Here is a 27,552-nt window from a genome sequence, read left to right on the forward strand (position 1 = left end):
TTAAAAATTATAATAATATATTATATATATATATATATATTTTTTGCACAGTCTGATCAGTTTGCTCACAATCAGGGGGATGGGGCATTGGGGTGTTGGGGCCGGAAGGGACAAGTTAGATAGGGACAGAGTGCTTCAGTCCCAGGCAGCCTACACAGTAACCTTTCTGTTGAAAATTACCAAATAGGGTTACACTACTTTAAACGACATTGAATTAGAACTCGACAGCACTTAGTTCTGCAGACAACTGATCTTAATTGAAATTTTTTTGAATAGAAAACTAACCTAAAATCCAGACTTACTGACTCTTATCACCTAATATTATGGAGAATTGGAAGTTGCATGTGGCCAGATGGCTGCTGTCCCTTTAGTAGCCATGACTGTAATTTAGGCCTATGAGGAGATAGCCTCTGTTTTGTGGGGGTATTTATATGTGTGTGCACACTCAAATCTAAGTTTTGTCTCAGCAGGATAGAGTAGGAGGCAAGTCCATGAATTGTTCTTCTATTTATATTTTGATTCCAAAAGCTATGTTTACTCGAGGTGATCTGTTAATTTCAGGCCTAATTTAATGGCTCAGTAACAGATGTAACAAATGTAAATGTGTTTACATTTTTTAAAGTATACAGTGATACTTACAAATCAGCTGATTAACTCTGGGAGGCAAATACTAGACTATACATTTCTTTACTTCTCTCCTTGTTCAAGTGTAGAATTCTTCCAAAAGAGAAACTTTAAGAATTAAAACCTCAGCAGGTGAATTTGTGAGTTTACTTATTCCTCCATATTGCAGTTACCATTATGTAACTATGTAAACATAGCTTGACGCATGTACAGCTACAGATACGGTTGTATAATGAAAATTATTTGGAAACACCTAAAGTGAAGATCTCTTGGCCATGTCACTATATTTGAGTGTTAGGAGTGTAGAGAGAGCATGGGAGTGGGGATTGGAAACCTACAGGAGAAAAGTAGTTTGTTTTTTTGTGATCTGAAAAGAGTTTATATTAAAACGAATAAATATGACTCTTCTCCCTCTTTCTTTGTCCTCTGAAGTGACTGCAGTGGACGCTCTCAGTCATCCACACTTTATTTTTTTCCTCTCTGATTTAACTGACCTCTCTCAGGAGGTCTTTTGTTTTAAATCAGAGAAACAGCTACATCTCCCAAGTATATTTGAATCTTGTATATATATGAGATTTTTGGAAAAATCAAAACCCAGTACCAGATGCAAGTCACATGAGTGTCCCCCCAAAACAGGTGTGTCCTTTTCCTCCTCTCCGTCTTGCTTTAACACTGAGTAATGCTCTCGTTAAGTGTGTACCAAACCTGAACAGATTTCTGCCATCTAACATCTTCCTCATGTATCACTGCAAAATTCTGTCTCTATTGGTATGTCTTATTAACATCTGAAAAACATATATATGATTGGAAACTAGAGTTTGTTAGGCCTTGAGAGTTTTGTGACAATTCTTTTGCTGTGTGTCACCACAATCCTTGACTCCTTTACGGCATGCTTTGATACTAGACTTCAGGCAGTCTTTTCCGTTGTATCATATTTATACACAGTAAATTTTTCTTTCCATGTGTGCTATATGTCTGAGGTTTTGAAGTTTTTAATTAAAACAGTGTGCCAGTATGAATATAAGCAGTTGATTTTAGTAACATTGAACTTTTCTTGAAGTACCTTAAGAGATTCAAAGTATAGGCATGTTTACTGGCAAAACAATAGAGGGGAATGAGGGTCTGGATCAGGACCCAAGTTCAGTAGGTCAAATGCCAAAACAGTAAGAGCAATCAACTGACTGGCCTATTTCAAAAGCAGAGGGGCTGCGGGGACTGAGCCCACACACACACCCCCTCCCCAGGTCTCCCGCCCTCTCTTGAGTTTTTGTCCTTGCATCCCAACTCCTCTGGCCTGTTGTCAGTGTTGCTTACTTACACTGTAGAGAGGAAGACAGAAAAGGAAAGGTCCTACACTTTGCCTAATTGAGCCACTACCAGATTTGCTGGCAGCTTTGGCCACATTATTTGTGAGGTGATTTTCTTTGTGCTCAGAGTGACTTGATTCTGATTTCTTTATGTTGTTTTGTATGGAGCGGCACTTTATCTGTGTTTTAGCAGAACTGTTCCTCTGTATCCTTTACGGTTTTTCCTTGTTTTTGTTTCCTTTTTAAATTATGCATAGAGTTTTTTGTGTGTGTGAAATTAAAGCCTTTATTAACCTTCTGTTGGTTCGACTGTTATTTCTAAAAAGGACATATTCTTGCAGACACTTGCATTCTTAACCGATCACGTGTTGAGGTTCTGAGATCCCTTTCTGTTGGCCTTCTGACTTGGATTTCCGTGCAGCCCCATTACAACTTAAAGGAAACGGAAGGGCAAACCCAACCAGTGGCTGTGGTCGGCACGGAGTTCTCGTTTTCATTTGAGGAGCCGGTGAAGCTTTACAGAGGTTCTGGATAACCGTTTGTAAACTCAGCATTGGCCTTTGCTAAGCTCTTTTGCCTTATTAGTACCAAAGAAGGGGATGAAATAGCCTGCATTTAAAACCCAGTGGATATGTTGCTCTCACTGGGTACCCGTTAGTGTTGTGAGATTGCCTAACAGGTCCTTTTCCCAGGCCATTCAACTCCTACAGAGGAGGAGTCCCCTTTAACGTCTCGCCTAAATCAGGAAAGTGAAGAGGAAAAGCCATTACGCTGGGAAAGGTCTTCAGCCCACTTCCTGTAGATAAAAGTGTCACAAGAGAGGAAAAGCTAGCAACGGCTCCTCAGAATTCTGATGTCCCGTGGAGTGCCTGCTCTTCTCAGGAGGGAAAGCTCTAGAACAGGATACTAAAAGTGATGCAATACCTGAGGATAGAAACAACGTGACCCCCCACCCTCATGTCTCAAATTGGGATCACAGTGTCTTTACGGAGGTATCATTCTGGAAGAATAGGTAGGTTACTCGATAAAAGTGGCAGTGCCACAGAAGGCCGCTCACCGGTAACTAAAATTTCACCTCAATTAGTGTAGGACTCCCATCCCGGTCATGAAAAACCAAGCAGGGTAGGGTACTGCCCTCCAGCTAGCAGCTACCCCTGCTTCTCAAAACAGGCCTTTTTGTTTCTTGAGGTTTTGTTGCTTCCATTGAGGGAGGGCAGAGAAGGCAGTGGGCGTCATCCCCAAGGCCTTGGTGAAATCCTCGGGGGACAGGTGCTCCTAGAAGGAGAGAGGAAGCAGAGGACAAAGGTCACACTCTTCCCCAGGGTTTACTTTGATGAGTCTTATGGGTGTGGGGTGGCGATCACATGAAAAGCAAATACAGGCAACGTCAGGAGAACCAAGAAAGAAATGGGAGGAGTCAGGTGGCATTTTGAGATGCAAGAGGTTTGATCCCTGAATTTGGAACGAGTTCAAGATGAAGTAGATTGAGCTCCTTTCTTTTGACCCTAGATCTGAAATAAGAACTTGGCTTAGCTTGGTTAAGAATTTGCTAACTTGGGGGAACATCTTAGTTTTCCTCTCTGTAGAATGGGGGAAATTTTTTAAAGGCCAATATTTGCTTCTCTGTAATGTTTTTATGGGGATGAAAGTGACATTACATGTGAAAGGGCATATGTTTCCCTAAGAAAGTATCTTGTTCATCTGTCTCACTAAGCAGTGAACCTAAGCCAGGGGACCCTTCTTTCTGTGAGTCTGGCCCATGGAGGAAGCAGATGAGCTGCAGAAGGGAATCTACCCGGGTCTGATCTAGACCAAGTTGTCTTTACCACAGGAGGCACAGCTCTTCTGGCAGAAGCCCCTAGCCCTTGAGGGCTTGCCCTCCTGGGCCCTGACTTGCTCAGGCTCAAGTTCACCCGGCAGCCGCCCCACCCCAATGGGCAAAGTGAGCAAGCGTGTACAGCCGTGGCACTTACAAAACAGCTGGCTAATTTGAGCAGGAGACAAAACATTTGGATGACTTACCCTATATTCTCCAGTCCTATGAAGGGTCTAGAAGGTTAGCACAATTCTACCTTTTTACTCTCAGCTTGGAGATCATGACTGGGAGACACCTTTCTAGGCCTGGAGTATGTATCTTTCTCCATTAGATGAGGAGATTGCCTGAAATGACTGTTGCTCCCAGCTGATACAATATAATAGTGGTGCTGCTTAAGGCAAGCTAAGTGCTATCAAAGCACACTCAATGTGAGAACCCCAAATTGAAGCTGCTATAAAACAGCATCTCCCAACATCTCTGCTCCCCAGGCACCCAGAGGGGAGGGGTGGTGAGAGCAAGGTTTTTGTTTTTTGTTTTTCAATCTTAGCCCACCCTGCCACCCCAGAAGAGTGTTTTATCCACTCCTTCAGAGAGCCCTTAATTGAACCGCTTGGCAAACATCCGCAGATGGACCTCAAGCTCAGGTAGGTCTGATGCCTCAGTTCTCTAACCTGTCTTTAGATTTGCCTCCCACCCCTGGGCATTCTGTCCTCAAGGATCCTGAGAGCACTGCCCACTCCCCCAGGCAGGGAGGAAGGGAGTAAAGGTGGGCGGTTTGGGCATCAGTGGATGGGGAAGAGCTGCCTACCCCAAACTGGTTTGTAGCAAACGCCCGCTCCAGGTCCCTCACAGCTGTGGATGCAGGTGCCCTCTCAGCCCCAGTCAGGCTGGCTCCGCTGCTTGGTGGAGACTTCTGGACTCTGACCCCTAGGCTAGATAGCAGGAACTGCCCATCCCAGTGGCCTTGTATCTTTCCCTAGTCCTGTTCTTGGACTCTGTGGTCCTGCCAGCTGATTACTGGCCTCACCCATACCCACATCCGCCTCTCTGTGGTTTACTCACTTGCGCTCAAACACTTGGATTATCCTCTTGCTACTGCCTGCAGCCAGACCCACCACACCACTGTTCATTGTCTCTGGCTCCCCTTCCGACTTCGGAGCAGCCAGCGAGGCCTCAAGACCTCTCCTACTGTCCCCACTTGACCATGAACCTATACCTCTCCCACAAGAATGTATGTTACTCCCATGATTAAAAACATCGGCAGCAGACAACTGAGTTTTTAAAAAGGATCTTAGATTTTGTAGACTGTGTCTACCGTGGTAGGGTTGTTTTGATGCTGTTTGTCCCATTCAAAACCTGCAATCCCTCCAGCCTCCCACTGATCACCTCGTTCAATAACACTGGCTGCCCCTCCTGTTAGAGATACTTGGTGCCACGTGATGATACGAGGGTAACAGCAGGGCTCCAAAGACCTGGTTCTTGCTCTGACTTGGCTACTAAGTAGCTTTGCCAGTCACATAAGGCAAGTCACTTCCCCACTCTTCAGTTTTCTCAGGTGTAGAGCAGGCAGTGAAAATAGCAGGTTACATTTGCAGAGTGCTTTCTATGTACCAGGTGCTGGGCAAATAATAATTTGTAGTATTACTATTACAGAAAATATATTAGGATCATCCCACTATTACAGTGAGGACACGGATGGTGGGCAGATCTGGGAGAGAATGCACGGACATGGTCTCCAAGGTGAAGGGCAGGATACAAATGCTTTGGGAACAATATACTTAAACGTATATCGGGCCCAGATCGCTAACAGACTTCTTGGAGAAATCAGGCATCTCTCTTCTGTAGAGTCCTTAATTCATGTGTAAGACTTTATTATTATTATACCCAGAGTACATTTTCTCTCAATACCCCCATCAGGCTAGATTTGCCATGTCTTTTGGATCTTCCTGTAGTGGGAATAAATATTGAAAATGTATTTTTAACAAGCTCTTCTTGCCATACTCCCTCCCTGCAGGTGACAGCGCGGGCCTACAGCTGCAGCCACCAGAGGCACCGAGCGCTGGTGAGTCTCTCCCTGGCGCTCCTCTGAATTGCCTGCCCACCAAACGTGCATCTGTTCGTATGTCTCACGGCGGGGGCGGAGGGGGCCTCAAATGGCATGGCTACCACCCAATTCATGCTTGTCCCCTCTAAGCTCAGTCTGACCCAGGGTTTTGTGTGTGTTTTTTTTTATCTCAGAAAATGACACAATTCCTACCCTCCCCCCACCGCCGCTCTCTCACCCCCTTCATCCAGTAATTACCTAGTGCCCTTGACTTTACCTCCTAAATATTTCTCTAAACCATTTCCTTCCCTTACTTCCCCAGCCACCACCTATTGTAGACTCCCCCCACACACACACTCAGTCTGCCCAGGGCTGCTGCTTCTGCACCTTCCATTCTTCACTTTTCTTTTTTAAAGGTTTTATTTTATTTTTTTAATATTTATTTTTGAAAGAGAGAGAGGGAGAGAGAGCGCGCGTGCACACATGAGTGGGGGAGGGGCAGAAAGGAGGACTGAGGATCTGAAGCAGGCTCTGAGCTGATAGCAGAGAGCCCGATGTGGGGCTTGAACTCACGAGTCATGAGATCATGGCCTGAGCCAAAGTCAGACGCTTAACCGACTGAGCCATCCAGGTGTCCCTAAAAATTTTATTTTTAAGTAATCTCTATACTCAACATGGGGCTCGAATTTACAACCCCAAGATCAAGAGTCACATGCTCTACCAACGGAGCCAGCCAGGTGGCCCTATAGTGATCTTTCTTTTTTAAATTTTTTTGAGAATAAATCCTTTATTTTGAGAAAGAGAGAGAGAAAAAGAGAGAGAGAGAGAATTCCAAGCAGGCTCCATGCTGACATAGCATGGAACCCTATGCAGGGATCGAACTCACAAATCATCAGATCCTGACCTGAGCCGAAAACATTAGTTGTACGTATGCTTAACTGACTAAGCCACCCAGGTGCCCCTACAGTAATCTTTTAAAAGCATAAATCTAACTGCTACTCCCCTGCTTCAGCCATAATGGTTTCTGTCCACTTTTTTTTTTTAATTTTTTTTTAATGTTTATTTATTTTTGAGACAGAGAGAGACAGAGCATGAATGGGGGAGGGGCAGAGAGAGAGGGAGACACAGAATCGGAAGCAGGCTCCAGGCTCTGAGCCATCAGCCCAGAGCCCGACGTGGGGCTCGAACTCATGGACCACGAGATCGTGACCTGAGCTGAAGTCGGACGCTTAACCGACTGAGCCACCCAGGCGCCCCGGTTCCTGTCCACTTTTTTTTTTTTTTTTAATTTTTTTTTTTTTTTCAACGTTTTTTATTTATTTTTGGGACAGAGAGAGACAGAGCATGAATGGGGGAGGGGCAGAGAGAGAGGGAGACACAGAATCGGAAACAGGCTCCAGGCTCCGAGCCATCAGCCCAGAGCCTGACGCGGGGCTCGAACTCACAGACCGCGAGATCGTGACCTGGCTGAAGTCGGACGCCCAACCGACTGCGCCACCCAGGCGCCCCTCCTGTCCACTTTTTAAAAAGACACCACATTCCCAGGGCACCTGGGTGGCTCAGTGGGTTGAGCATCCGACTTTGGCTTAGGTCATGATCTCACAGTTCGTGAGTTCAAGCCCCACATCGGGCTCACTGCTGTCAGCCTGTCGGCACAGAGCCCACTTCAGATCCTCTGTCCCCCTCTCTCTGCCCCTCCCCCACTTGTGCTCTCCCCCCCCCCCCAAAAAAAAACACACCACATTCCCTAAGGTGACGTAGCATGCACTGCTCAGTTAGGCCCCTGGCCCCCTGGCCTGCCACTCCCCAGCTCTGCACACCACAGCCACTCTGGCCACCTTGCAGTTTCACCCCCATGCTACACTTATTCCCTGCCTCTGGGCTTCATGTATGCTGTTCCCTTCTCCAGGAATAACCCATTTTGCCTGAATAATTCCTGTCCACCTTTCAGAAGGAACTCTGCTCTGACTATAACAGGTTTCCTTTGGGAATACTTTTCATGGCACCTGTACTTCACCTGTGTGGTACTTATCATCACTGAAATGAAATAACAGTGTAATCAGGGTCCTTTGAGCCCTCTCTCCCCACTGAGATGTCACCTCACATGAAGGCAGAGACCAGGTCTGCTTTGTTCTCTGGCATCCCCCCAGCACCTAATCACTTGCAGGGCACAATCTGGGCTTCAATTAGTGTTGTCCAGCAATCGGCAAGCCGTATCTCTTCATTCTCCTCTTCCAGTCTGACCTACCTCCTTCCTACTGGGGTCCACACCCTCAGGGAGCTCCTCCACAGTCTTGTTCACCAACTGTTCCAGGGGAAAGATGGGTAGAGGCCCAACAATGAGGTTGGTGTTAGCATTGAACACATCCGGTTTGAGGTTTGTGATCTCCTAGGGAAGAAAAGGAAACCACCGGTTAATTCTGCTGGCTTGTGGCTACCTCCCAGGCTGCTTATCTCTCTGGAGTCAACATTGATTCTAGGGCACCTCCTTCCTGAAGCCTTCCATGACCCCACCACCCACACACACTCCTCATAAGAACACAACGTTTGATCGGACCCATGAGCTAAAACTTGGTGGATTGTGTCCAACCAAAGCCAATTGGTCCGAGATGATTATTTTGTTCTTTGACTTACAAACTTCTTCATGGCTTCTCATGGTGGATGCTTGAGGTCCGCCTTGGACATTTATGATCCTCTTTCTCTTATCGGTTATGAAATTGTGATCAGTAAATTCACTTAGCCTTGACCTATATATGCCTTCCAACGTACACCATCAGTCCACCGAGAAGGGCTTAATGAGTGTCACGAGGTACTCAGCCTGAGGGTGGGGCCAAGGGGCCAAGGAGCCAGGTGCATTATCTGATTACCCCAGCATGCTTGTGGAATTGCTCTCATGTTCTGGATACATTTTTGCAGAGTCTGCTTGGACTCAGTTCCCCTGCAAGCCTGGGAACTTCTTGAAGGAAAGGTTTCGCTTTCAGATTTCCTTATCAACCAGGCCGACAGGCTAAATGAGTTTCTGTTAACTAACTCAGAGACTGCAGTTTGTATCTGGAGAAGGCTATCCCAGGATGACCACGGCAGAGAAATCATTCTTTCTCAAAGTGTCGTCCATGGCCTAATTGCATCAAATCACCTGGGCTCTTCGTTTAGAACGGGCAAATATTCCTGGGTCTCAACCCAATTCCACAAGCCAGAATTTGGGGCAGTGAGTGGGACTTTGGGATCTGCATTCTAATCAGCTGCCCCAGCCCCTCACTCCCAGCTCCCATCAGATTCATGTATGATCAGATGGCGGAACCATACACTAGGAAATGGAGGAGAAAAAAAAAAAACAAAAAACCAGCCAGAGGCCTTGAAGTTAAACAGCAAGGACTTCCAGTGGGGGGGGTGGGGGGGGGGGGGGGGGGGTGGCGGTTCATGGTGGAAAGTAAAGCCCAGGATGCTGGTGTCCTCTCTGGAGCTTTCTCAGCTCCCGCAGGGCTGGCCATCGTCAGCCGGCCACCTGCCCTGTACTCACATCAGTAATCTGGCTCCAGTCCCTGGAGTTTCCAAGCTCCACCTTCAGGTCCTCATAGGATTTGGCGTTCTGCACAGAAAGTAAATAACAAGTTAGACCCGGTTCTCAGCAGAGGAAATGGAAGAACTTTTTCCTTCAGGAGTTGGAAGAAGGTTGGTCTAAGGCTTGGGCGTGGGAAGGGGGAAGAGGGGGCTCAGGGGCTGGAGGCGGGGGGGACCCTGAAAAAGGAGGCTGGATGGCGAGGATGGGCACCCAAAGGGCTGACAGTCAGAAGAGGCCCTGCTCAGCCCCACGTGGGGCTGGAGGCCACACTCAGAGGCATGCAAGCAGCCACATGCAGCCTTGAGAACCTGCCTACACCCTGCAGGCTCTGGGGAACATGGGGGCCCTGGAGAGCGGGGGGTGCTCCTCCCAGAGCCTGGTGGGGGGACCCTGCCGCCAAAGAGCAAAGGGAGTTAGAAGGGACCTTAGCTCCACGAGGAGCCCCGTCTCCATATCCCCAGGGCCTGGCACCAAGCATCGCGCACCCTACTGGAGTTATGCTGAGTGAAGGAGTGAGCCCACGCGTGAGCCTGAGAGAAGCCCCCCAGACTGGGGCGAGGGGAGGGCCGTCAGAGGTGTTGACTCAGGACACTGATAGGAATTTTAGAAGTTCTGGCATCTACCCCCTCAGGCATAAGTTTCCTCTTAAGAGTGTATCAGACACCATGTGCTCCCCCTCAGGTTCCCCTCAGGAATTTGACGGAAGACCTGACTAAAAATAAGTAGTAGACCATAAAACAGACGACCCACAAGGAATGATATGGCCATAGACCACCCCTCACACAATGGAATCGGGCCAATCAGGACTGGACAACGCAGAGTTATCCAGCCAATAAGGGTAGGACCTGAGAAGGAACAAGGGGGAAGGGAGGGGGGCTGACAAGAACCTTATAAAACAAGGACCCTCGCCTAGAGTCGGGGCATTCACTTTCGAATGTCCCCTCTCTGTAAAAGAGAGCTTTCCTACTATTCTTACTTTCTGATCTTATACTCTCATAAACTTTTGCCTGCTGCTCATAAAAAAAAAAAAGAAAAGAAAAAAAAAAAAGAAAAGAAAGAAAAGTTCTGGCATCTAAATTTGCAGCCTTGAGATTTGTTTATCCTCAAAACTAAATTCAGCCCATCAGCCACTGAAAGAATGCTTTCAAAAAATGTATTTGAGGAAATGTATTTGAGGAAATTAAGCTCTGGTTCCCTAAACTCATCTGTTTTGCCACTTTAGTGCACCCAAAGCCATTGGGCTGGCACTCTCTACTTTAGCTTTCCTCCTTCCTGCAGAAAACCTTCCATTTCGAGGACCTGCCCTCTGCTTCCATGTGCGACCAGTTCCAGAGAATCCTGTGGAAGTCTGACTCCCTGTCCCTCAGGTAAGGACCACGTGTATGACCCATTTTGCTTAGAATTCAGTGCCGGGAAGATATTTATCTGTCCTTGAGAACTGACATGTTTCATTTCACCTGGCTTACGGATCCACCAACACCGCCTCAGAGAAGTTTCTGCGATGATAGAAATGTTCTTTTTCTGTGCTGTCCGATAGGGCTACAGAGCACTTAGCTTGTGGCTAGTGAGCAACTGAATGTTTAATTTTGTTTAACTGCAGTTAAGTTTAAATAGTACGGTTCTAACCAATAATGTCCAACAGCCTTCAGCTACATTGGATCCATAAGGCAAGGCACTGAACTGAGTGAGCCTGGGTTTTTGATAGCCTTCTTTCCTCTCCCTCACCAGGGGGGTTAATGGCTTTATGCAGCCTTACTTTTTATTCTAGGCCCCCTCAGACCCCTTTACAAATATATCACTGGTCATCTATCGCAGTAAACAGAAAAGCCTGGGAGTCTGCCCTGCCCTTGTGGTGTACCACGAGCGGCCACCTGGAGGAGGATGTGAAGGGCTATAAGGATCAGGGTGGGCTGGCCACTTACACTCCACTTGAAGGGATCCCAAGCCAGGAACCAGCCTGTGAAGGTAGGGGGCTCGTATCCCTGCTTCACCACAATGATGGGGGTCTCGGGGTCACGGCCGCTGGGGTGGGTCTTGAGGTATTCCTGCACCGTGACGGCTGCGGCTTTCTTCTCGTCCTCATTGGCACGCTTCCCGATCCAGAAGAAGACCTGTGGAGAATCCAGGGTTCAGGCAGTCCTTCCCGTCCTCCCTGGCCCACAGGGCTCTGCCTCGGTTCACCCAGGTACCGATGACCAACAGTGGTGCTAAGTGACCTTGGGCAGGTCCCGTCTGGTCTTGACTTTGCATCTGGGAAATGAAGGGGTTGGACAGATGTCCTGTACTGGGATATTCTGCCAATGTGTGACTCCCAGCCTCTCCAGAGCTATAGACATGCCACGTGGAAAAAAAAAAAAAAATTGGACTTTGGGAAAATACATCCTGCCCTGCAGCCCCATTGGGCACATTCCTCTCTACCTGCCTCCTTCTTCCGTAGGCTCTTGTTCATAATACTACTCCCAGGAAGAATCTATAAGGGAGCCTGTCCATTAAGCCACTATTTCTTGGCTTTGGAGATGGAGATGGTGGGAAGGGAGGTTCCCCAGGCCTCTGTCCTACCTGGTCCCAGACATCTAGCAGGAACACATCATCCTCATCCAAGTCATCCTGATTGAAGTCAGGGATTTCTGTGGCCAGGAAACACCCGGTCTTGTTGGAACATTCAAAGAGCCGGGGGGTGATGGCCAGGGTTTCCTCCTGCAATCTGCAGGATGGAGAGAAAATTGTGTTGCCAAGAAGAAGGTAGGGGGACAGAAGAATAGAGGATACAGAACTCTGGCATGGAAAGCCTAACTTCTAGGAAAATACTCTTTTTTTTTTCTGCTCACACATAAAGTCCCCCCCTCCTCCCAAGAGTCTAAGAGTGCTCCAAGGGAGAAATCCCCACTGCCTTTCTAGGACATCCATTCCAGTGGCTCTTCTATGGGCCCACTGGGAAATTCTTTCTGCTGTCTTCCCTCCGTGCCCTCCTACGGCTACTGCAATATATGCCCTTTTGCTTCTGAACTGGGGAATGGTGGATCACGGGTATTCTTCAGAAAAACCATTTGAAAGAGTGTGTACAGCTGGGGCTTCTCAGCATCCAGGTCCTGTGTCAGCACTAAAGGTCAGGGCTCTGGCATCTTCTTCCCAAAGGGCAAGCCTGCCCCTCTCATTGAGTTGTTTCTTATGGCTGTGAACTCCCTTTGCCACGAAGACACTCCCACCAGGCCCGAGGCACACCCACACAGACACTGCACTGCTCAAGAGGCTCTGAGGGTACGGGCTGCCCTTGACTCATCTTGTAGCCCTGGGGACCTGGTATACAGAGTCCTCAATTCATGCTTGCTGCAGGCTCTGGGCCATGGGATGGAGATGCTGGGAGGCTCTCCAACCTCAGAAGGTGAGCTAGAGGCAGAGGGACCCTGTAGTTACCTCTTGCTGCTGGCATAGGGCGCCTTTCCACCTAGGGCCATCCAGAAGTTGGCCGGCTCCTGTCCTTCCACCACCACTTGCTTGTCTGTCCGGGAGATGATGTTAGCAACCATCTTGGCCATCTCCCGCTCATCCCCGCTACAGCCCTGGGGAAAGAGGGGTCAGCTGTGTTGGGGGAGAACATCTCTAGTGTCACATTCACTGGCACAGAGCTCCTGCATCTGAGAGGGCTCTTCTGCCTAGATCAGGACCCCATGTGCACCCCTCCTCTGTCTGACACTCCAAAGAATGGCAGAGGGGACAGGAGTCTGCACAATCCTTACAGGGCAGGAAAAGGAATCCAAGAGGCTGAGATAAATGGAGAGGCAGCGACAGGCACAGGGATAGTGAGAGAGAGCCTGGACACAAAGACAGACCAACACTGAGACAGCCAGGGGTAGCCAGAGACAAACAGAATGAGAGAGACTGACCCAGACATAGAGGCAGAAAATGTGAGGGTGGCCAGACCCAGAGCTGCAGGGGAAGGAGACCAACTAGGAAATTAACAAGAAGGACCTACTTGGCCAGAGGCTCCCTGAGGCGGGGGGATCCCGAAGACCCACTTGAAGAGCGGGGGAGGCCACTAGGCCCTGCACGCACCTTCCCACACCACAGGTAGCAGCAGGACTGGGTCTTAAGGATGAAGACATCATTGGAGTTGAGGGAGCTGGCCTGGGCTGGGACCTCAAAGGCCTTGGTGTTGTTGGCTCTGTTTCCCTGGACCTGGAACAGCTGTGTGGAGGCCACCGACTCTACTTTGTTGCCTCGGGAGGTGCCTCCCTGCAGGGTGTGGGGAGACAGCAGAGAGAAAGAGGTGGGAGCAACTTAGTAGAGACCATGGAAGATTCTCGAAGGGCACAGAAAATAGAGAGGAAGAGAGGCTGGGGGCGGGGGTGGCGGTTGCCCGCCCCCAGGTCCTCTGATGCACCATCACCAGAGTAGCCTTTCCAAAACGTTGCTTGGGTCATGGCACTCCGCTGCTCAGAAATCCTCAGTGGCTCCCCACTGCTTACAGACTAGAACCAGCTCCTCATCCCAGCCTTTGAAGGCCCCACATGACTCAGGCGCAAACTACCCTTCCAGACCCACTCTGCTCTCTCCAAACCCTCCCATGTAGCTCGCCAGGCTTCTCACTGTCCCATGTGGGTCCCCTCCTCTGGGCCTTTGTCTTTGCTGTGCCTCCTGCCCTACAGTTTACCTCTGCTGAGCCCTTTTGCTCCGACCCTGATGTCAAGGGCTCCTCCAAACCCCCTTTCTACCGTGAACTCCCTGCCTATCCCAGATTACTGTATTCACACTCTCCTGTGAATTCAGCTTGAGTTTCTGGCATTTAAGCACACAGGGCCTCGGGCCGTGAGTTCACTGCTCTCCTAACAGGACCGTAAACAGTAATGCGTGGCCTTCTCCAGCCTTGGCCCTTTGCAGAGGGCCGCAGACTTCATAGGTGCTCAACAAACAGGAGGTGTCTATTCCGTTACGTTGGAAGGCACCAGTGCAGTTTGGACAGGCTCATCATTTGGGCGAATCTAGGCGCAAGAACTGCCTTTCTCATGTAGAGGATCCAGGGAGATGGGTGGGCAGAGAAACAGCACTTGCACATGTCACATACTCATTATGTATTCTTAAAGTACTGGGTGGTTGTTTCTATCGCCGGTTCCACGTGGCTGATGGGGCCTCAAACAGTCCTCCCCCATGAAGACTGCCCTTCACCTCCAGGCCGGCCCCCCCCAGGTCCCCTCCTCCATCTCCTGACGCCCACCCCACCGCAAATGTGGGGACTGCCAGGTGCCTCAGGTCGGCAACCACACCTGGTAGACCACCATTCGTCCCTTGAAGATGGCCATGAGGTGTGGTGGCTCCTTGCCCATCGGGACCCGGATCTGGACCGGTTCATTGTTGTACTTCTGGTCCAGGATGACGGCTTGATAGGCAGAGGCTGCTATTTCATCCTTGCTGGCCTGGCTACCCTGGGGACGAGCACGATGGAAGGGGTGGGATGAAGTCAGCTCCAATTCTGACCCCATCTCCGGCTGCAGCAACAACTCCATCCCTGCTTCTCACCCGGCCCCAAACCCAACTGTCCTCCCCACCAAACCCTACCCTGGACACAGCCCAAACCCAATCTGCCCCAGACCTCTTCTGGTCTCATCCCCATACCTTATCCTTTCCCAGCAACCCCCTACCCGTAGTTCCCCTGCAACCCCGGCCTTAACCCCAGACCTCCTCTCCTTCTTACTGGGGGAAACAGCATGGCTACCATACCACTACCCCAGCACCCAAGCATCTCCCTGCTCACTCACATCTGGACACAGAAGCCCAGATGAAGGGAATGTGCTGGAAGCCATGGAAATCGGAGGCTCTGAGAACTCAGAGAAGGGGAAAGGGTTGTATATGGGGGTACTCTGTGCCACTGGGGTCTCATAGCCAAAGCAGTCCCAGGATGGAAAACGGGTGAGTTCCTCATCACCAGAGGTATTCAACTCAGGGGCGATGGCCACTTGGAAGGGGTAGAGCAGGGTGGGAACTGAGCTGGCTGTGCTCTGGGCAGGGAGGGGTGGGGCCTGACCTGCCAGATGTAGAGCAGGTAGTGCTGCTTCTCGCCAATGAGGTAGGTGTAGAGCAGCAGGTAGCAGTCACCCCCGTAGAAGTGGCCCAGCCACTTGGAATCCACCGGCACCAGCTCTAGGTTCTCAATGCGCCACACCTGGGACCAGCACCAGGCCGGCGTGAGGTCCAGGACGGGCTCCGCTGCCCCCGCCACCTCCCCAGCACCCACTTTCCACCCTCACCATACCTGCACCTCCCCACTGCCATCATCTACCATCTTCTTCTGGGCGGCCACCTGAGGTTGGATGTGCATGGACATGGCATCAAACTTCACCTGCTCCACTTTGGCTGGAGGGAGGGGGGAATCGTGACACCGGCCGTCACCAACTGAGATCCCCAGGTCCTCCCAACAACCCCGATAGCTAGAATTCTTAGATCCATTTCACAGGTGAGGAAACCGAGGCCAGAGAGGTCACAGAGCTAGAGAGTGGCAGTTATAATGTGAAACCCTATCTCCCACCCCTAAGACTCCGGCTTCGCCAGGGCCTCCCAGAGGAGCCAGGAGAGGGACAACACTTTTTCCCTCCTGCAGGTGCCTGGCACTGAGCTTGCCTTCAGCAACTATTGTCTGGCGAGAGACTGAAGCCGTCTGGTTCCCAGGGAGACTCGACCCCATTCCAAAGGAGAGACAGGTGCTTCTCAGCTCCCCTTTTGTGACAGCTCCGAAGTTTACCCGTGTGCCTCATGTCCCCACCCCAGTCAGGAGCCCAGAGCCAGGGTAAAAGCGCGCACGGCAGAGGCGTGTCTGGGAAGGAGGACAGGAGGCACCCTGCCTCGGGCGGGCCCTCACCCACGGAGCCCACATTGTGGATTTTGCCCAGGCCTGACGTCTGATTAGGTAGCGTCCACTTCTGGAAGAGCTGCTGAAAGACAGCTGACTCGGCCCCATCGTTCTGCACCTCCACCTGTGTGTTCGGGGGGTACTGCTTCGCTTTGATAAAGTTCTGGGAAGAGAAAGCGGTGGCTGGGTCTGTGTCCCTCTCTGAACCCCCATAGCCCTCCAATGCAAGTGACAGCCTGGCTCTAACCCCAACCAGACCCAACCACAAACCTACCCCAGGTCCCAAGCACAAACTAGAACCCAACCGCAGTCCCAGGGCTGACCCAAAGCTAAGGCCTGCTCTGGCCTCAACCCCAAAACCAAATGAGACCTCAGTTCTGACCCTGACCCCTAGCTGCCATCTCCAACCTTGAGCCCAATCCCCATTCTCACTCTGACCCCAAGCCAGCTAGGGTTATTGACTCCAACCCCAGTAATGACCCCAAAGTCTGACTTAGCCCCAGCCTCCTGCTGACCCGATCCCCTCTTGTAAAAAGGTCAGCTTCCATTTCTCCCTCCTTTCTCTGAACTGAGCTTGAGGTGGGAGCTCACATCCTGAGGAGGCCCCCAGGTTGCCTGTTGGTGGGCCCCTGGTGGCAGGCAGCGACCCCCGCAGGGGGCTACAGAGCAGACCCTCAGCACCCCCAGCTGAGCTGGGCCCAGAGCTTTGGAGGCCTCTGCCTGGTGGGACGCCCAGTCTGATCCCCCTTCTCTCTCCCTGCTATATCTGTTTCTCTCCCCTTCCCCCCGCCGATCCCCATGCCCACCAGTGCCTGATTCATGGCCCCCATCTTCTCCTGGGTGTTGGAGTTCTTCCCCTTCCACACATAGATCTTCAGGCCCCCCTGGTCCAGGATATAACAGTCCTACAGGTGGGAGAGAAAGACCCAGGGTGGGAGCCTGAGGGTGCGGGCGGGGCGGGGCGGGGCTACAGAGTCTCAGGCACAAAACTGACTCCTTCCCTCCAGGCCAGCCCCAGGCCCCCAGCGCTTCACCTGCTTGCGGGAGAGCAGGCTGGGTGCAGGGGGACAGGCGGTGGGGCTGGGGGTCTCCAGACCCTCTCACCTCGTGACTGAGCAGGTTTTGGGTGAGTGGCCTCGTGGCAACTTCTGTAACCACCAGCTTTCCCTCTGAGTTAGACACGCTGCAGGACAAAGGGCACAGCATAGACGAGCGGGGTTCTCACAGCTGTCACCCAGGTGCCCTGCCCCCAGGGAGCCCCCGCACCCACGAAGAGCCCAGCTGGACACTCACTGGTACAACTTGAGGGCGGCCTTGAGTGCCGGCTCCACCACCTTGTCGGGCACCGCGGCCTTCAGCTCCCTCCGCTGGCCCAGCACGTGGTTCATGATCTCCATCAGCTTCGGGGTCTCCTTCTCGTTCTCCCCGTCCACCACGCCCACGTAACTGCGCCCGCCCCGCTCCTGGTCTCGGATCCCCTTGGCCAGGTTCATGCCCTGCAGGGAGACCCCGGTGACCCATGAAGGCTGGTGGGGGACAGGGCCGTGTCCGCCACCCCACACCATGCCGGGAGAGCCCAGCCCACCCTGCCATGGCCCCAAGGGGTGAGGTGCCTGCCTGCCTTTACCCTGGTGACCAGGGGCGGGGGGGACCAGGCTTTTAAGGTACATGTGAGGAGACCAAGTGAACGCCATGGGGAAAGCAGGTTTCTCGTTGGCAAGAGGGGGTTTGGGGTGCGTTTGAAACTTGTGATTTTCCTTCATAGTTTTGGACGAGAGCTGAGCCCTGGCTCTCATAGCACTCGGTCTTTTTGCCCCAAAGCGAGCTCGCATGTGCACCCATGCACACGTGCACGCATGGCCTCACGTGTGCTCACACACACACGGAGACAACCGTCCTCACATGGAGACACACACACCCCCAGGATGGACAGTCCACATGTGCTCACGAAGAGACACACACGTGCACACACTTCCTCATGTGCCCACATGTGCGCGCACACTCACACACACCCTGGCTCCCCCTCCTCAGCCCAATGTCTGTGTACCTCTGGGTACCGGCATTTCAGCCCCAGGCCCTGGGCTTCTGCAGACTGCGGAGGCCGTATTTCTGTCTCCAGCCCAGCTCCCTGCTGTCATCTCACGTTATCCACGAAGATGCCCCAAACTGAACTTGAGCTCCTCCCCCAATCTGTTGCTCCTGGTCTTGCTCGTTTCGGGCAACGGGACCCCATCCGCTCAAGCGCAACGCCCCTCTCTCCTCAGCCCCATCGCCACCCACATAATGTGTGTGGATCCCTCCTTCCTGTCCAAGGGGCCAGGGCGCCTCCTCCCATCCTCACCCAGATGGCCACAGGGCGCCCTGCGTCCCCGCAGCCCCCACACCCCTTCTCCACTCAGAAGTCAGAATAACCTTCGGTGGCCTCCTGGGCACCGAGAACAAAACCCGAGCCTTACTCAGCCTTCTGGCCGTGTAACATGCCCTGCGAGCGAGGCTTTCTCCAAGGTCTCTGTTCTCCAAACTCCCTGTAATCCCCATCTTGTGCTCTGGCTCTGCTGGCAGACCCCTAACCAGCCACTTTCTTCCGGCCCCACCCCACCTCCTCTCAGAAGTCTTTCCAGAACCCCCACTGCCACCCCCACCCCTCACCTCTCAATTACCCTCTTCCTGTCGGTCTCCCCCACTTGACGGCCAGACCCAGGGAGGTGCTCTGCCCATTTCCTTCACCACTGGCTCCCTGACGTTTGGCACAGGGTCTACCGCACAGCAGGGATGTATTAAACCTCAGTGGATCAGCCATGAGAACACACACACCCATATCCCAACATGCATGCCTCTCCACATACACAAGGAGACTCAGATCTACCTTCCAACACACCATCCAGGGCAGTCAGCTGAGACCTGGAGACTGGGCTGGTTTGGGGGTGGGGGGTGTGGTACTGGCAACAGAGGTCTGGCGAGTTCAATTGGTAGGAGAGGGGCAGGTGTGCAGGGGCAGGTGAGGGCAGGGTGGGATGGGGAGTGGGGCGGTGCATGGGCAGGGCTTACCTTGAGTCTTTCCATGCAGTTACTCTCCGGCCCGTTCCACTGGATGATAAGCTTCCCCAGGTCCAGGAGAAAAACATCCCCACGGTTGAAACTCTTCCAAGACACCTCCACCTGGAGCGCCAGAGGGCAGGTGTGGCCTCTACTCAGATACTTTCCACAGTCCATCATGTCTTCCCCGCCTCACCCCTCCTGGGCCTCTGCCCGGCACCCGGGGGCGGGGGGGCGGGGAGGAGCGGGTAGGGAGGACAGGAGGCCACACCCAGGGCCCTGGCTGATGCCCACCTCTCCGGCCACCACGTTCCTCTTGCCCTTGACATGCAGCAGCCGCTGGACCTGGTAGGAGTTGGTCTCTACTTGCTTCATGCCAGAAGCCACGCCTCCCTTCTGGATCCTGAGAAGAGAGGGAGCTGACCCAAGGGAGTGGGCTGGGAGGTGTGACAGAGCCCGGGTGCCCGCTGCCACTGGGGCCACCTGAGGGCTGGGCCTGGGACTAGGCTGAGGTGCGCGAGGTATCTCAGGAGCCCACAGTTTGCACCCTAGATGCCTCACTCACTGCCTCCCTGCCCTGCTGAGAGGCCCACTAAGACGGGTGCGTGGTAATGTGGAAATGTGGAAGGACAGAACGGGACTCCAAGGATGGGGACCACAGTGGAGGGGAAGAGGAGAGAGGCTGTGGACTGAATTGTGTCCTCTCCCAAACTCATGTATGGAAGACTTAACCCCACTGTGATGGTATTTGGAGAGGGGCCTTTGAGAGGCAGTAGATTTTGATACAGTTTAATTTTGTTTAATGCTTATTTTTGAGAGAGAGAGAGAGAGAGAGAGAGGGAGGGAGAGCGCAAGTGGGGGAGGGGCAGAGAGAGAGGGAGACACAGAATCCAAAGCAGGCTCCAGGCTCTGAGCTGTCAGCACAGAACCTGATAGAGGGCTCAAACCCATGAGCCATGATATCATGACCTGAGCTGAAGTCAGAGGCTTAACGGACTGAGCCATCCAGGTGCCCCATGATACAGTTTAGATGAGGTTCTGAGGGTGGGGCCCCCGTGATGAGGTTAGTGTCCTCATAGGAAGAGACACCAGAGAGCTTGCTCACTCTCTTCACCATGCGAGGACATAGTGAGGAGGTGGCTGTCTGCAAGCCAGGAAGTGGGCTCTCACCAGCAACCAAATCAGCTGGCACCTTGATCTTAGACTTCCCAACCTCCAGAACTGTGAGAACATTAATTTCTGTTGTTTAAGCTACTCACTCTACGGTATTTTGTTAGGGCAGCCCAAGGACACTAAGACAGGAGAGGTGGCAGCTCAAATGCCAAAGGGGCGGACTGTTGCTAGAAGTGTAGGAAGAAGAGGAACAAGACCAAAGGGAGGGGTGGGGACTGTGGCTAACCGGAGAGCTTCTGGCCTATCCTACTGGTCAGTAGCAACATGGCTCTTGACCGTGTTTCCATGGGAAAAGCCCAAAGGCCAGAGCTTCAGACTTTTCAAGAAAAGCTAGATACCTGGGTTTTCAGTGGGAAAGTCCTGCTTTAGAGAATGGAGGAGCAGTTATTTGCCCGTTGGCCAGAGGGAAGACTTGACCGTGAGGCCCTGGAAGGCCTCCTTTGGCACTGAGCTCTCCAGGACATTCAAACAGGGGTTGATTTATGAAAATTCATGGTGCACCTAATTGCCGAACGGCCCCTAGGGCAGCCAAAGACACTCAGAGGGGTGAAGACCAAGGACAGGGCAGCAACAGAAATGGGGGTGGGGAAGTGGAAAGAACGAAAATCACCAAAAGCCCATGGTGGGTCCCCCTCACAAGCTCCCCGACAGCCTCAGGCTCCCTCCCCAGCCCAGGCCCCACTCCCCGCCAGCAGTGCACCCCTCCATACACGAGGCCCTGCTTGAAGTAGCCTCGGAAGGCCTCACTCTCGTTGCCCTGGATCTCGCGGTGCTGGACGGCCCGGCCCTTGAGGAAGTCGTCCATCTGTGTGGTGTAGATGGCAGCCGCCCCTTGCTCGTCCTGGGACGAGGCCAGGCCAATCCAGTAGTGGATGTCATAGGACAGACTGCTGCCCGTCTTGTGGATCTAGGGAGAGGGGAGGTGCGGTGTGCCCGAGGCCCTGGGCTCCCACAGCCCTCTCCCCGCCTCCCTGCTTTGCATGGTCTGTCACACACAAGGGGCCTGGGCCACAGGTGAGCTTGGTATCCAGGAAGCGCACGGCACTGGTGGTCAGGAACCGTGAGTAATGGCCCCAGCTCTGCCACAGACTCGCTGAGACATCGGGCGAGTGGCTTTCCCTCTGGGTCTTGGAAATAAGTGGGTTGCACATAGCAGCATCATCCCAAGTGATGTGTATGGACCATCACAGGTCTATGAGGTGATGAACTGGGGTGTACAAATGTACATAGGAAATGATTATGTAAAAACTGTATAGCTACTTTCTGCTTTTGACATGGGACACCGCTTTCCACTTATGGTACTGATGTAGAGTTATGTTTTTAGTCAATAGATTTAAATTTCAAAAGCGAGTCAGTGTAAGGAAAGATAAAAATGCATTAATCGTACAGGATGTGGCAAAAACCAAGGTGGCAACATGAAGGGGACTATGGATTCCGGAAATGTGCACCTGAGGTCGGGTGACATCCCGCTGGCTCAGAGCGTCCCCAAGACTGTACATTCAAAGACGTTCACCTTGGAGCTCAGTGACCAAGGGCAGGGAGAGCTTCTTATATCTCTGACCCTGCAGAGCTACCAAAGGCTGGGCACCTGGGCCCACCCAGTGAATACTGTCTAGGGGTGAAGCCCGGCCAGCCCTCCTTATTGCCCCCAGCCTCAGGTTTCCTCCCTAATGCCACAGTGGGCTTTGCTGTCTGCTCGGGCCCCTCTGGCACCCGCCCGCACTCACAGCCAGGACTATGTAGCAGTCACCATCGAAGAAGCTGCCGAAGGTGCTGGAAGGAACAGGCACCATCTTCATGGCCTAGGGAGAGGAAGGAGCTCAGAAGGGCTGCCCCGGACCACCCAGAACCCCCAGCTGCCCCGCCTCCCTTGACCCCAGGGAGAGCTGGGAGAGGCGAAGAACCAGCAGGAGGAGGGCCTGAGGAAGTGGACCAGAAGAAGGGTTGTGACCATAGGAGGAGGAATAGGAGCAGGAGGAGGGTGGCCCTGGGGACAGGCAGCAGGGGCTCGCACATCAGAGGGCAGGATTTGAGGACAGAGTAATCTCAGGCTCCCTCCTTCCCTCCCTCCATCCCAGCCTGCAGGCCCCCCGCCCCCCTTGCCCACACACACACCCAGGCAGGCCTCACCTCGATCCTCCATATCTGCACCCCTGGGGTGGTGATGTTGAGGGAGCCTTTGACTTGGGCGCTCAGTGTGGTCATGGTGAGGAACCTAGGGGAGGGAGACGCGGGAACAAGGGTTGAGGAGCTGGGAGAGCCCTGGGTTTCAGGAGCTGCTCTTCCAGCGCAGCCCCAGAGAGCTCCCAACACCACCAGGAGGCCAGGGCTCAGGAACTTGGGGAGGGGAGGGGTTGGCGCTCCACCCTGGGCCCTGATTGGCCAAGGGCCCAGCGTGCAGTCTTCCCACCCAACTCTGATCTTGTCACTCTCTTGCTCAAACCCCTACCCTGACTCCCTATTACCTACTGAATAAAGCCCTCACTCTTTAGCTTTCCATTCAAGGCCCTTTGTTTAGCCCCAAACAATTTTTCTTTTTAAGAATTTTTTTTATCAAAGCCATGCTGACTGAAAAAAATTCATACGGACTTAAAAAAAAAAAAAAAAAAGGGGAAAGCAGGGACACCTGGGTGATTCAGTCAGTTGAGAGTCAGTTCTTGATTTCGGCTTAGGTCATGATCCCAGAGTCTTGGGATCAATCTCCATGTTGGGCTCCAGGCTCAGCAGAGAGCCTGCTTAACATTCACTCTCTCTCCCTCTGCCCTCTCTCCCCTGCTTGTGCTCTCTCTCTAAACTAAAAATTAAAAAAAAAATTTTTAACATTTATTTTTATTCTTGAGATTGAGAACATGAGCTGGGGAGGTGCAGAAAGAGAGGGAGACAGAGGATCCAAAGCAGGCTCTGAGCTGACAGCAGAGAGCCCAATGTGGGCTCACGAACTGACCTGAGCTGAACCCGAGTTTAACTGACTGAGCCACCAGGGCGCCCCCAATTTTAAAAAAAAATTTTTAAAAGAAAGCAAAGAATAAATGAGGGCCCAAAAGGGTATGCACCCCAAGAAAAAACAGGTGTTCAAACAAAAACTGGAACTTGAAATTCATAGCAGCTCTACTCACAATAACCAAAAGGTACAAACAGTCCAAATGTCCATCAACAAAAGGCGGTCTATATCCCCACAATGGAATATTATTCAGCCATGAAAAGGAATGAAGGGCTAATACGCATTGCAACACAAATGACCCTTGAATACATTACGCTTGGTGAAAGGAACCACACACAAAAGGCCATGTATTGATGAGTCCATTTTTATGAACCATCCAGAACCGGCCAATCCATACACATAGCAAGTGGAGCAGTGGTTGTCAGGGGCTGGAGGGAGGGGTAAGGGGGGATGCCTACTAGAGTTTCCATCTGGATGATGAAAGAATTCTGGAACTAGACCATGGTGATGGCTGGACAATGTTGTGAATGTACTGAATGCCACTGACTTGTATAAAGTGGTTAAAATGGTAAATCTTATGTGTATTTTACCACAATAGAAAAAGTCTGTGCAGCGGCTTCCTGTTCCTTCCTGTCTGCCCCCAAACACCCCTCAGTCACTGTTCTGGTGGTGCCCAAGGAGATCCTACAAGGAGAGGGACCATGTTTGTTGGTTCAGTACTAAATCCCTAGCGTCTAAAACCGTGTGGGCATTTTGCTGAGTGAATGGATGGATGGATGGATGGGTGGATGGATGAGTGAGTGAATGACAGAGTGAACTCTCCAGTGTGAACCAGGCTCCAGCCACCGAACTGAAAGAAACCTCCCCTTGCCAAGCTTCTTTTATGGTATCTTTTATGGCTCTTTCCATTTTCACCCGTAGCTCTGTTCTCCACTCCAGCTGCTCATCAGAATCACCTAGGGAGCTTTTAAATGATACCAATGCTTTGCTGCTCCTCAGGTCTATCCCCAGGGATTCTGATTTAATTAGGCTGGGTGCAGGCCCAGGCATGGGTACTTTATTTTCTGACTTTTGGGAGCACAGCATGGGTGCTTGTAAAACTTCCCAGAGATTCTGATATGAGTGAGGGCAGAGAACGGCTTGCCTCCAGTGATTCTCCTCCTTGGTTTCCTGCCTCTCCCTATCAGGCTGGAGGCCACCCCCATTCCCCACTGAGCCTACCACCCAGCCTGGCACAGATTTGCCCTCCAGGAATGCTCCTTGAACTGATGAACAATAAATGAAAGGTCGTGTGGCTTAGAGGGTCAGGCCTCACAAGCTGTCAGCCTGAAACCTCGCTATCTAATCTCTCATGGCACCTTGACTCTGAATCACCTCTTGGAACAATGACCTGGCATTTTACTGTTGGGAAACTCCCTCTTCTGAGTCCTGAGGGGTGACCTCTCTCCCGGGCATTCTGGAGTTTGGGGCAAGGTCTCCCTGCCCAGCCTCTGATTAGCGGCCCTTCTGGCAGATCATGGCTATGTCGGGTCACCTTCCATGTGCCTTTAGGAGCCCCTTGTGCCTGGGCCCTGTCTGATGCCCTGTTGGCCATGGCCCCTTCGTGAGATATTTCTCAACCGACAGAGACCCCAGGGCTCCCAGGACACCTGGGTCAGTAGGACCAGTTTTGGTACAAAGGAGAAAAATGTTTTCTGTGTTATTTCATTTGCCACCTTGGCCTACATCTTCCTTTCTCTGAGACGGACTCTTTGACACCCACTAGCTGTATGAACATGAGCCCTGTTTCTTCATCTATGATGTGGGAGGCGGTCAATTAGATGACCTCTAGGGACAAGCTCTGATTTTTAGGGGTGAACAGCAAGAGGATGGAGGGTAGACAGGAAGAGACACTTCCTGCCCATCAGATGAGTGGACATTTGGGGGAGCAGGGACTTGAAAAGGCCAGCATGCTCCTCCCCCTAGATTTGGAACTTCCAGCAGCATGAACTGGGGAGGGGGAACCTCCACTGGGCCAGGGATCGGGGGAAAGGGGATGGCCCTGAGCGGTATACTCATACCGCAAGGGTATCCCCACAGATACTGCCCTGCTCCTGCTCCTATCCATGTTGGTCAGAGCAGATGCCTCTGCCCCCCCCAACCCTGGTGGGCTCTCCCCAGAGAGGCTGTCTCTCCCTTCCTGGTGGGAGGGATATGGTCTCCTCACTACCCACGACACGCACAGCATGGCCCCAGGTCTGGATGTGTGCCTCCTTCTCCCTCAACTTGAGTTCTCTGGCTGCCCCCCTCACTCCTGATCCCCAGTATTCTCTGCCCCCAATTTGAGGATGGGCACCACTACTCCCAGACCCCAAATACGGCTATGTGTGCAACACCCTGGACCCCTCCCTCTCCTGCCCCTCTGTTCCACCAGAATCTCTCTCCTATCTGCCCCCTGCCACACCCCCCTCCCTCTCTGCTCACAGCTGCCTTCTAGTGATGCCCTGCCCCCCAGGCGCCTTCTCCCCCTCCCCGCCATGTCCTTGTGCTCCTGTTCTTCCCTTTACCCAATGGCCTCCCCACCTGTCTTCACAAGCCTCACACTTAGATGCCCCTCTAGACTCAGTTTAGGTCTCATTTCTTCCAGGAGACCTTCCCAGAATCCTCAGGCTAGATGAGGCCCTTCCTCGAGGGCACCAGAGCATCCTGGACCTGTGCCTCTCTTGGCGCCCTGACCACATGGCAATGAAAGGATCTGTTTATAAATCCCAGGTCTCCGAGGTCAAAGACCTAGACAGCTGGTCTGCGTAGCCCCCATAGTAGATGCTCAATAAATATTCATAAAACTTAAAGACGAAATTGTAGGATGGAAGGGGTAGACCATGTTGGAGCCCTGGCGGGAGTTAGGGCTCCTGCTCCATCCAGGTCCCACCTTTCATTTTCTAATTGCTGCCCTGTCCTCAGGGTTCCAGCTCCAGAGAGCTGCGGGGTGCTGTCATCCCGGCTCTCAGTCCCCAGTCATGCGGGTCTGAGCTGGACAGGGGTATGGCCGTTCCTGAAACCCAGGACACCCTCCTGCTTCCCCAGGCCCATGAGAGCAGGGAGAGAGGACACAACCCAGCATCCCATCCTACAGACTCTGTCTCTCGAAGCCCTGAGAATGTCTTTGCAGGCTTTGTGGGAAGAGGTGGTCAGTACATCCCAAGACCCTGGTCTGGACTTGGCTCCCACTTCTTTTCCTCCCCATTTCAGCTGAATGGGGCCACAGTGGCTGGTAAGGCCAGAGGACTGGACCTGGGGACAGAAGGGCATGCTAGGGTGGCCGGGGAGCATGGACTGGGGCCAAAAGGGCCCTGCCTCACCAGCCCCCTGCCTCTCTCTGCCTTTGCCCATTCAATTCCTGATGGCTGTTGCTCACGCCCTAGGATGCAGGAGCCCCGAGGCCCCAGGAGTGTCAGAGGGAATGACCGCACAAAGAAAGAAACCATTTCATATGAGGAACAAATATGCAAAGAGATGGGGTGAGGTGCAGGAAGGGGGTGGCAGAATGAGATTAGAGCGACCAGCTAGTCCCAGTTTGCCCAGGAGTATCCAAGTTTTAAATCTAAAAGCCCAGTGTCTCCAGAATCTCCCCATTGAGGGCAATCCGGGATGGCTGACACTTGAAGTCAGGTGGGTGCTAACGGCAGGTGCGAGTCTGAAAGAGCAGCTGCCTGGAGTGGAGCCTGTACAGTTCTTTCCTTGGAGGCCCAGGAAGCCACACTGGGCTCCCTGCTCTTTCCAGACGCTCCAGAGTGCCAAGCCTCTCCCTCACGTCCGCTCCAAGGTGCTACAGGAAGCCCCAGGCTGCCAGCAAGAAGCAGGGGCCCTTGTCCCGTCCTCTCCTGCACCTACCGTCCCGTCCGAGCGTGTCCGTCTGGTGTGTCCGGCAGGGTTGCCTTACCTGTCAGGGGGAGGCAGCTGCCACCTGGGAGGTCTCAGGGAGTTGTGGCAAGCTGGCTGCAGGAGAGCGACCTTTGTCCCCACCACCCCCCCCCCCCTTAGGAACTGCCTTCACCATATAAGGGAAGATAGGGCCCCAGAGAGAGTGAGAATGGGTGAGGGGGTGGGGACGCAGGTGCCCGCCAGGGACGCTGGTCCCTGGGAGCCAGCGGAGCCAGCGACAGCCTGACAGCAGGAGCCAATGTGCCCCACCCCTGACACCCAGTGAGCACACTCCCAGGGATAGG

General features: G+C 52.5%; 1 protein-coding gene across 2 annotated transcripts; it reads right to left on the minus strand.

Annotated features, from left to right (window-relative positions):
* Nucleotides 1-1,389: 1,389 nt before the first annotated feature.
* On the minus strand, nucleotides 1,390-27,369 carry VIL1 (villin 1). Of its 2 annotated transcripts, none has more exons than XM_019445980.2 (20): nucleotides 27,267-27,369; nucleotides 22,534-22,618; nucleotides 22,131-22,205; nucleotides 21,114-21,310; nucleotides 19,525-19,633; nucleotides 19,243-19,353; nucleotides 17,488-17,690; nucleotides 17,299-17,377; nucleotides 17,001-17,099; nucleotides 16,204-16,357; nucleotides 15,601-15,701; nucleotides 15,373-15,510; nucleotides 14,615-14,773; nucleotides 13,407-13,586; nucleotides 12,768-12,913; nucleotides 11,913-12,057; nucleotides 11,276-11,464; nucleotides 9,312-9,380; nucleotides 8,040-8,180; nucleotides 1,390-3,206 (listed from the first exon to the last, which is right to left on the minus strand). In XM_019445980.2, the coding sequence occupies exons 2-20, from the start codon at nucleotides 22,606-22,608 to the stop codon at nucleotides 3,093-3,095; spliced, it is 2,484 nt and encodes an 827-aa protein (XP_019301525.1). In that variant the 5' UTR covers nucleotides 22,609-22,618; nucleotides 27,267-27,369; the 3' UTR covers nucleotides 1,390-3,092. The 2 variants fall into 2 exon arrangements, with proteins under 2 accessions (XP_019301525.1, XP_019301526.1); XM_019445981.2 differs by having other exon boundaries at nucleotides 27,218-27,274.
* Nucleotides 27,370-27,552: the final 183 nt, after the last annotated feature.

This window comes from Panthera pardus, unplaced genomic scaffold (genome assembly GCF_024362965.1).
Source record: "Panthera pardus isolate Hobbes unplaced genomic scaffold, ASM2436296v1 HiC_scaffold_10, whole genome shotgun sequence".
Lineage (NCBI taxonomy): Eukaryota > Metazoa > Chordata > Mammalia > Carnivora > Felidae > Panthera > Panthera pardus.

Excerpts from the sequence above, each read along its gene's own strand:
- VIL1 (XM_019445980.2), bottom strand. The coding sequence starts at position 22,608 with ATGACCACACTGAGCGCCCAAGTCAAAGGCTCCCTCAACATCACCACC. Across the intron at positions 15,702-16,203 it reads CCACAATGTGGGCTCCGTGG|CCAAAGTGGAGCAGGTGAAG; the intron begins GTGAGGGCCCGC and ends CCCTCCCTCCAG. Across the intron at positions 12,058-12,767 it reads CCCTATGCCAGCAGCAAGAG|ATTGCAGGAGGAAACCCTGG; the intron begins GTAACTACAGGG and ends TCCATCCTGCAG.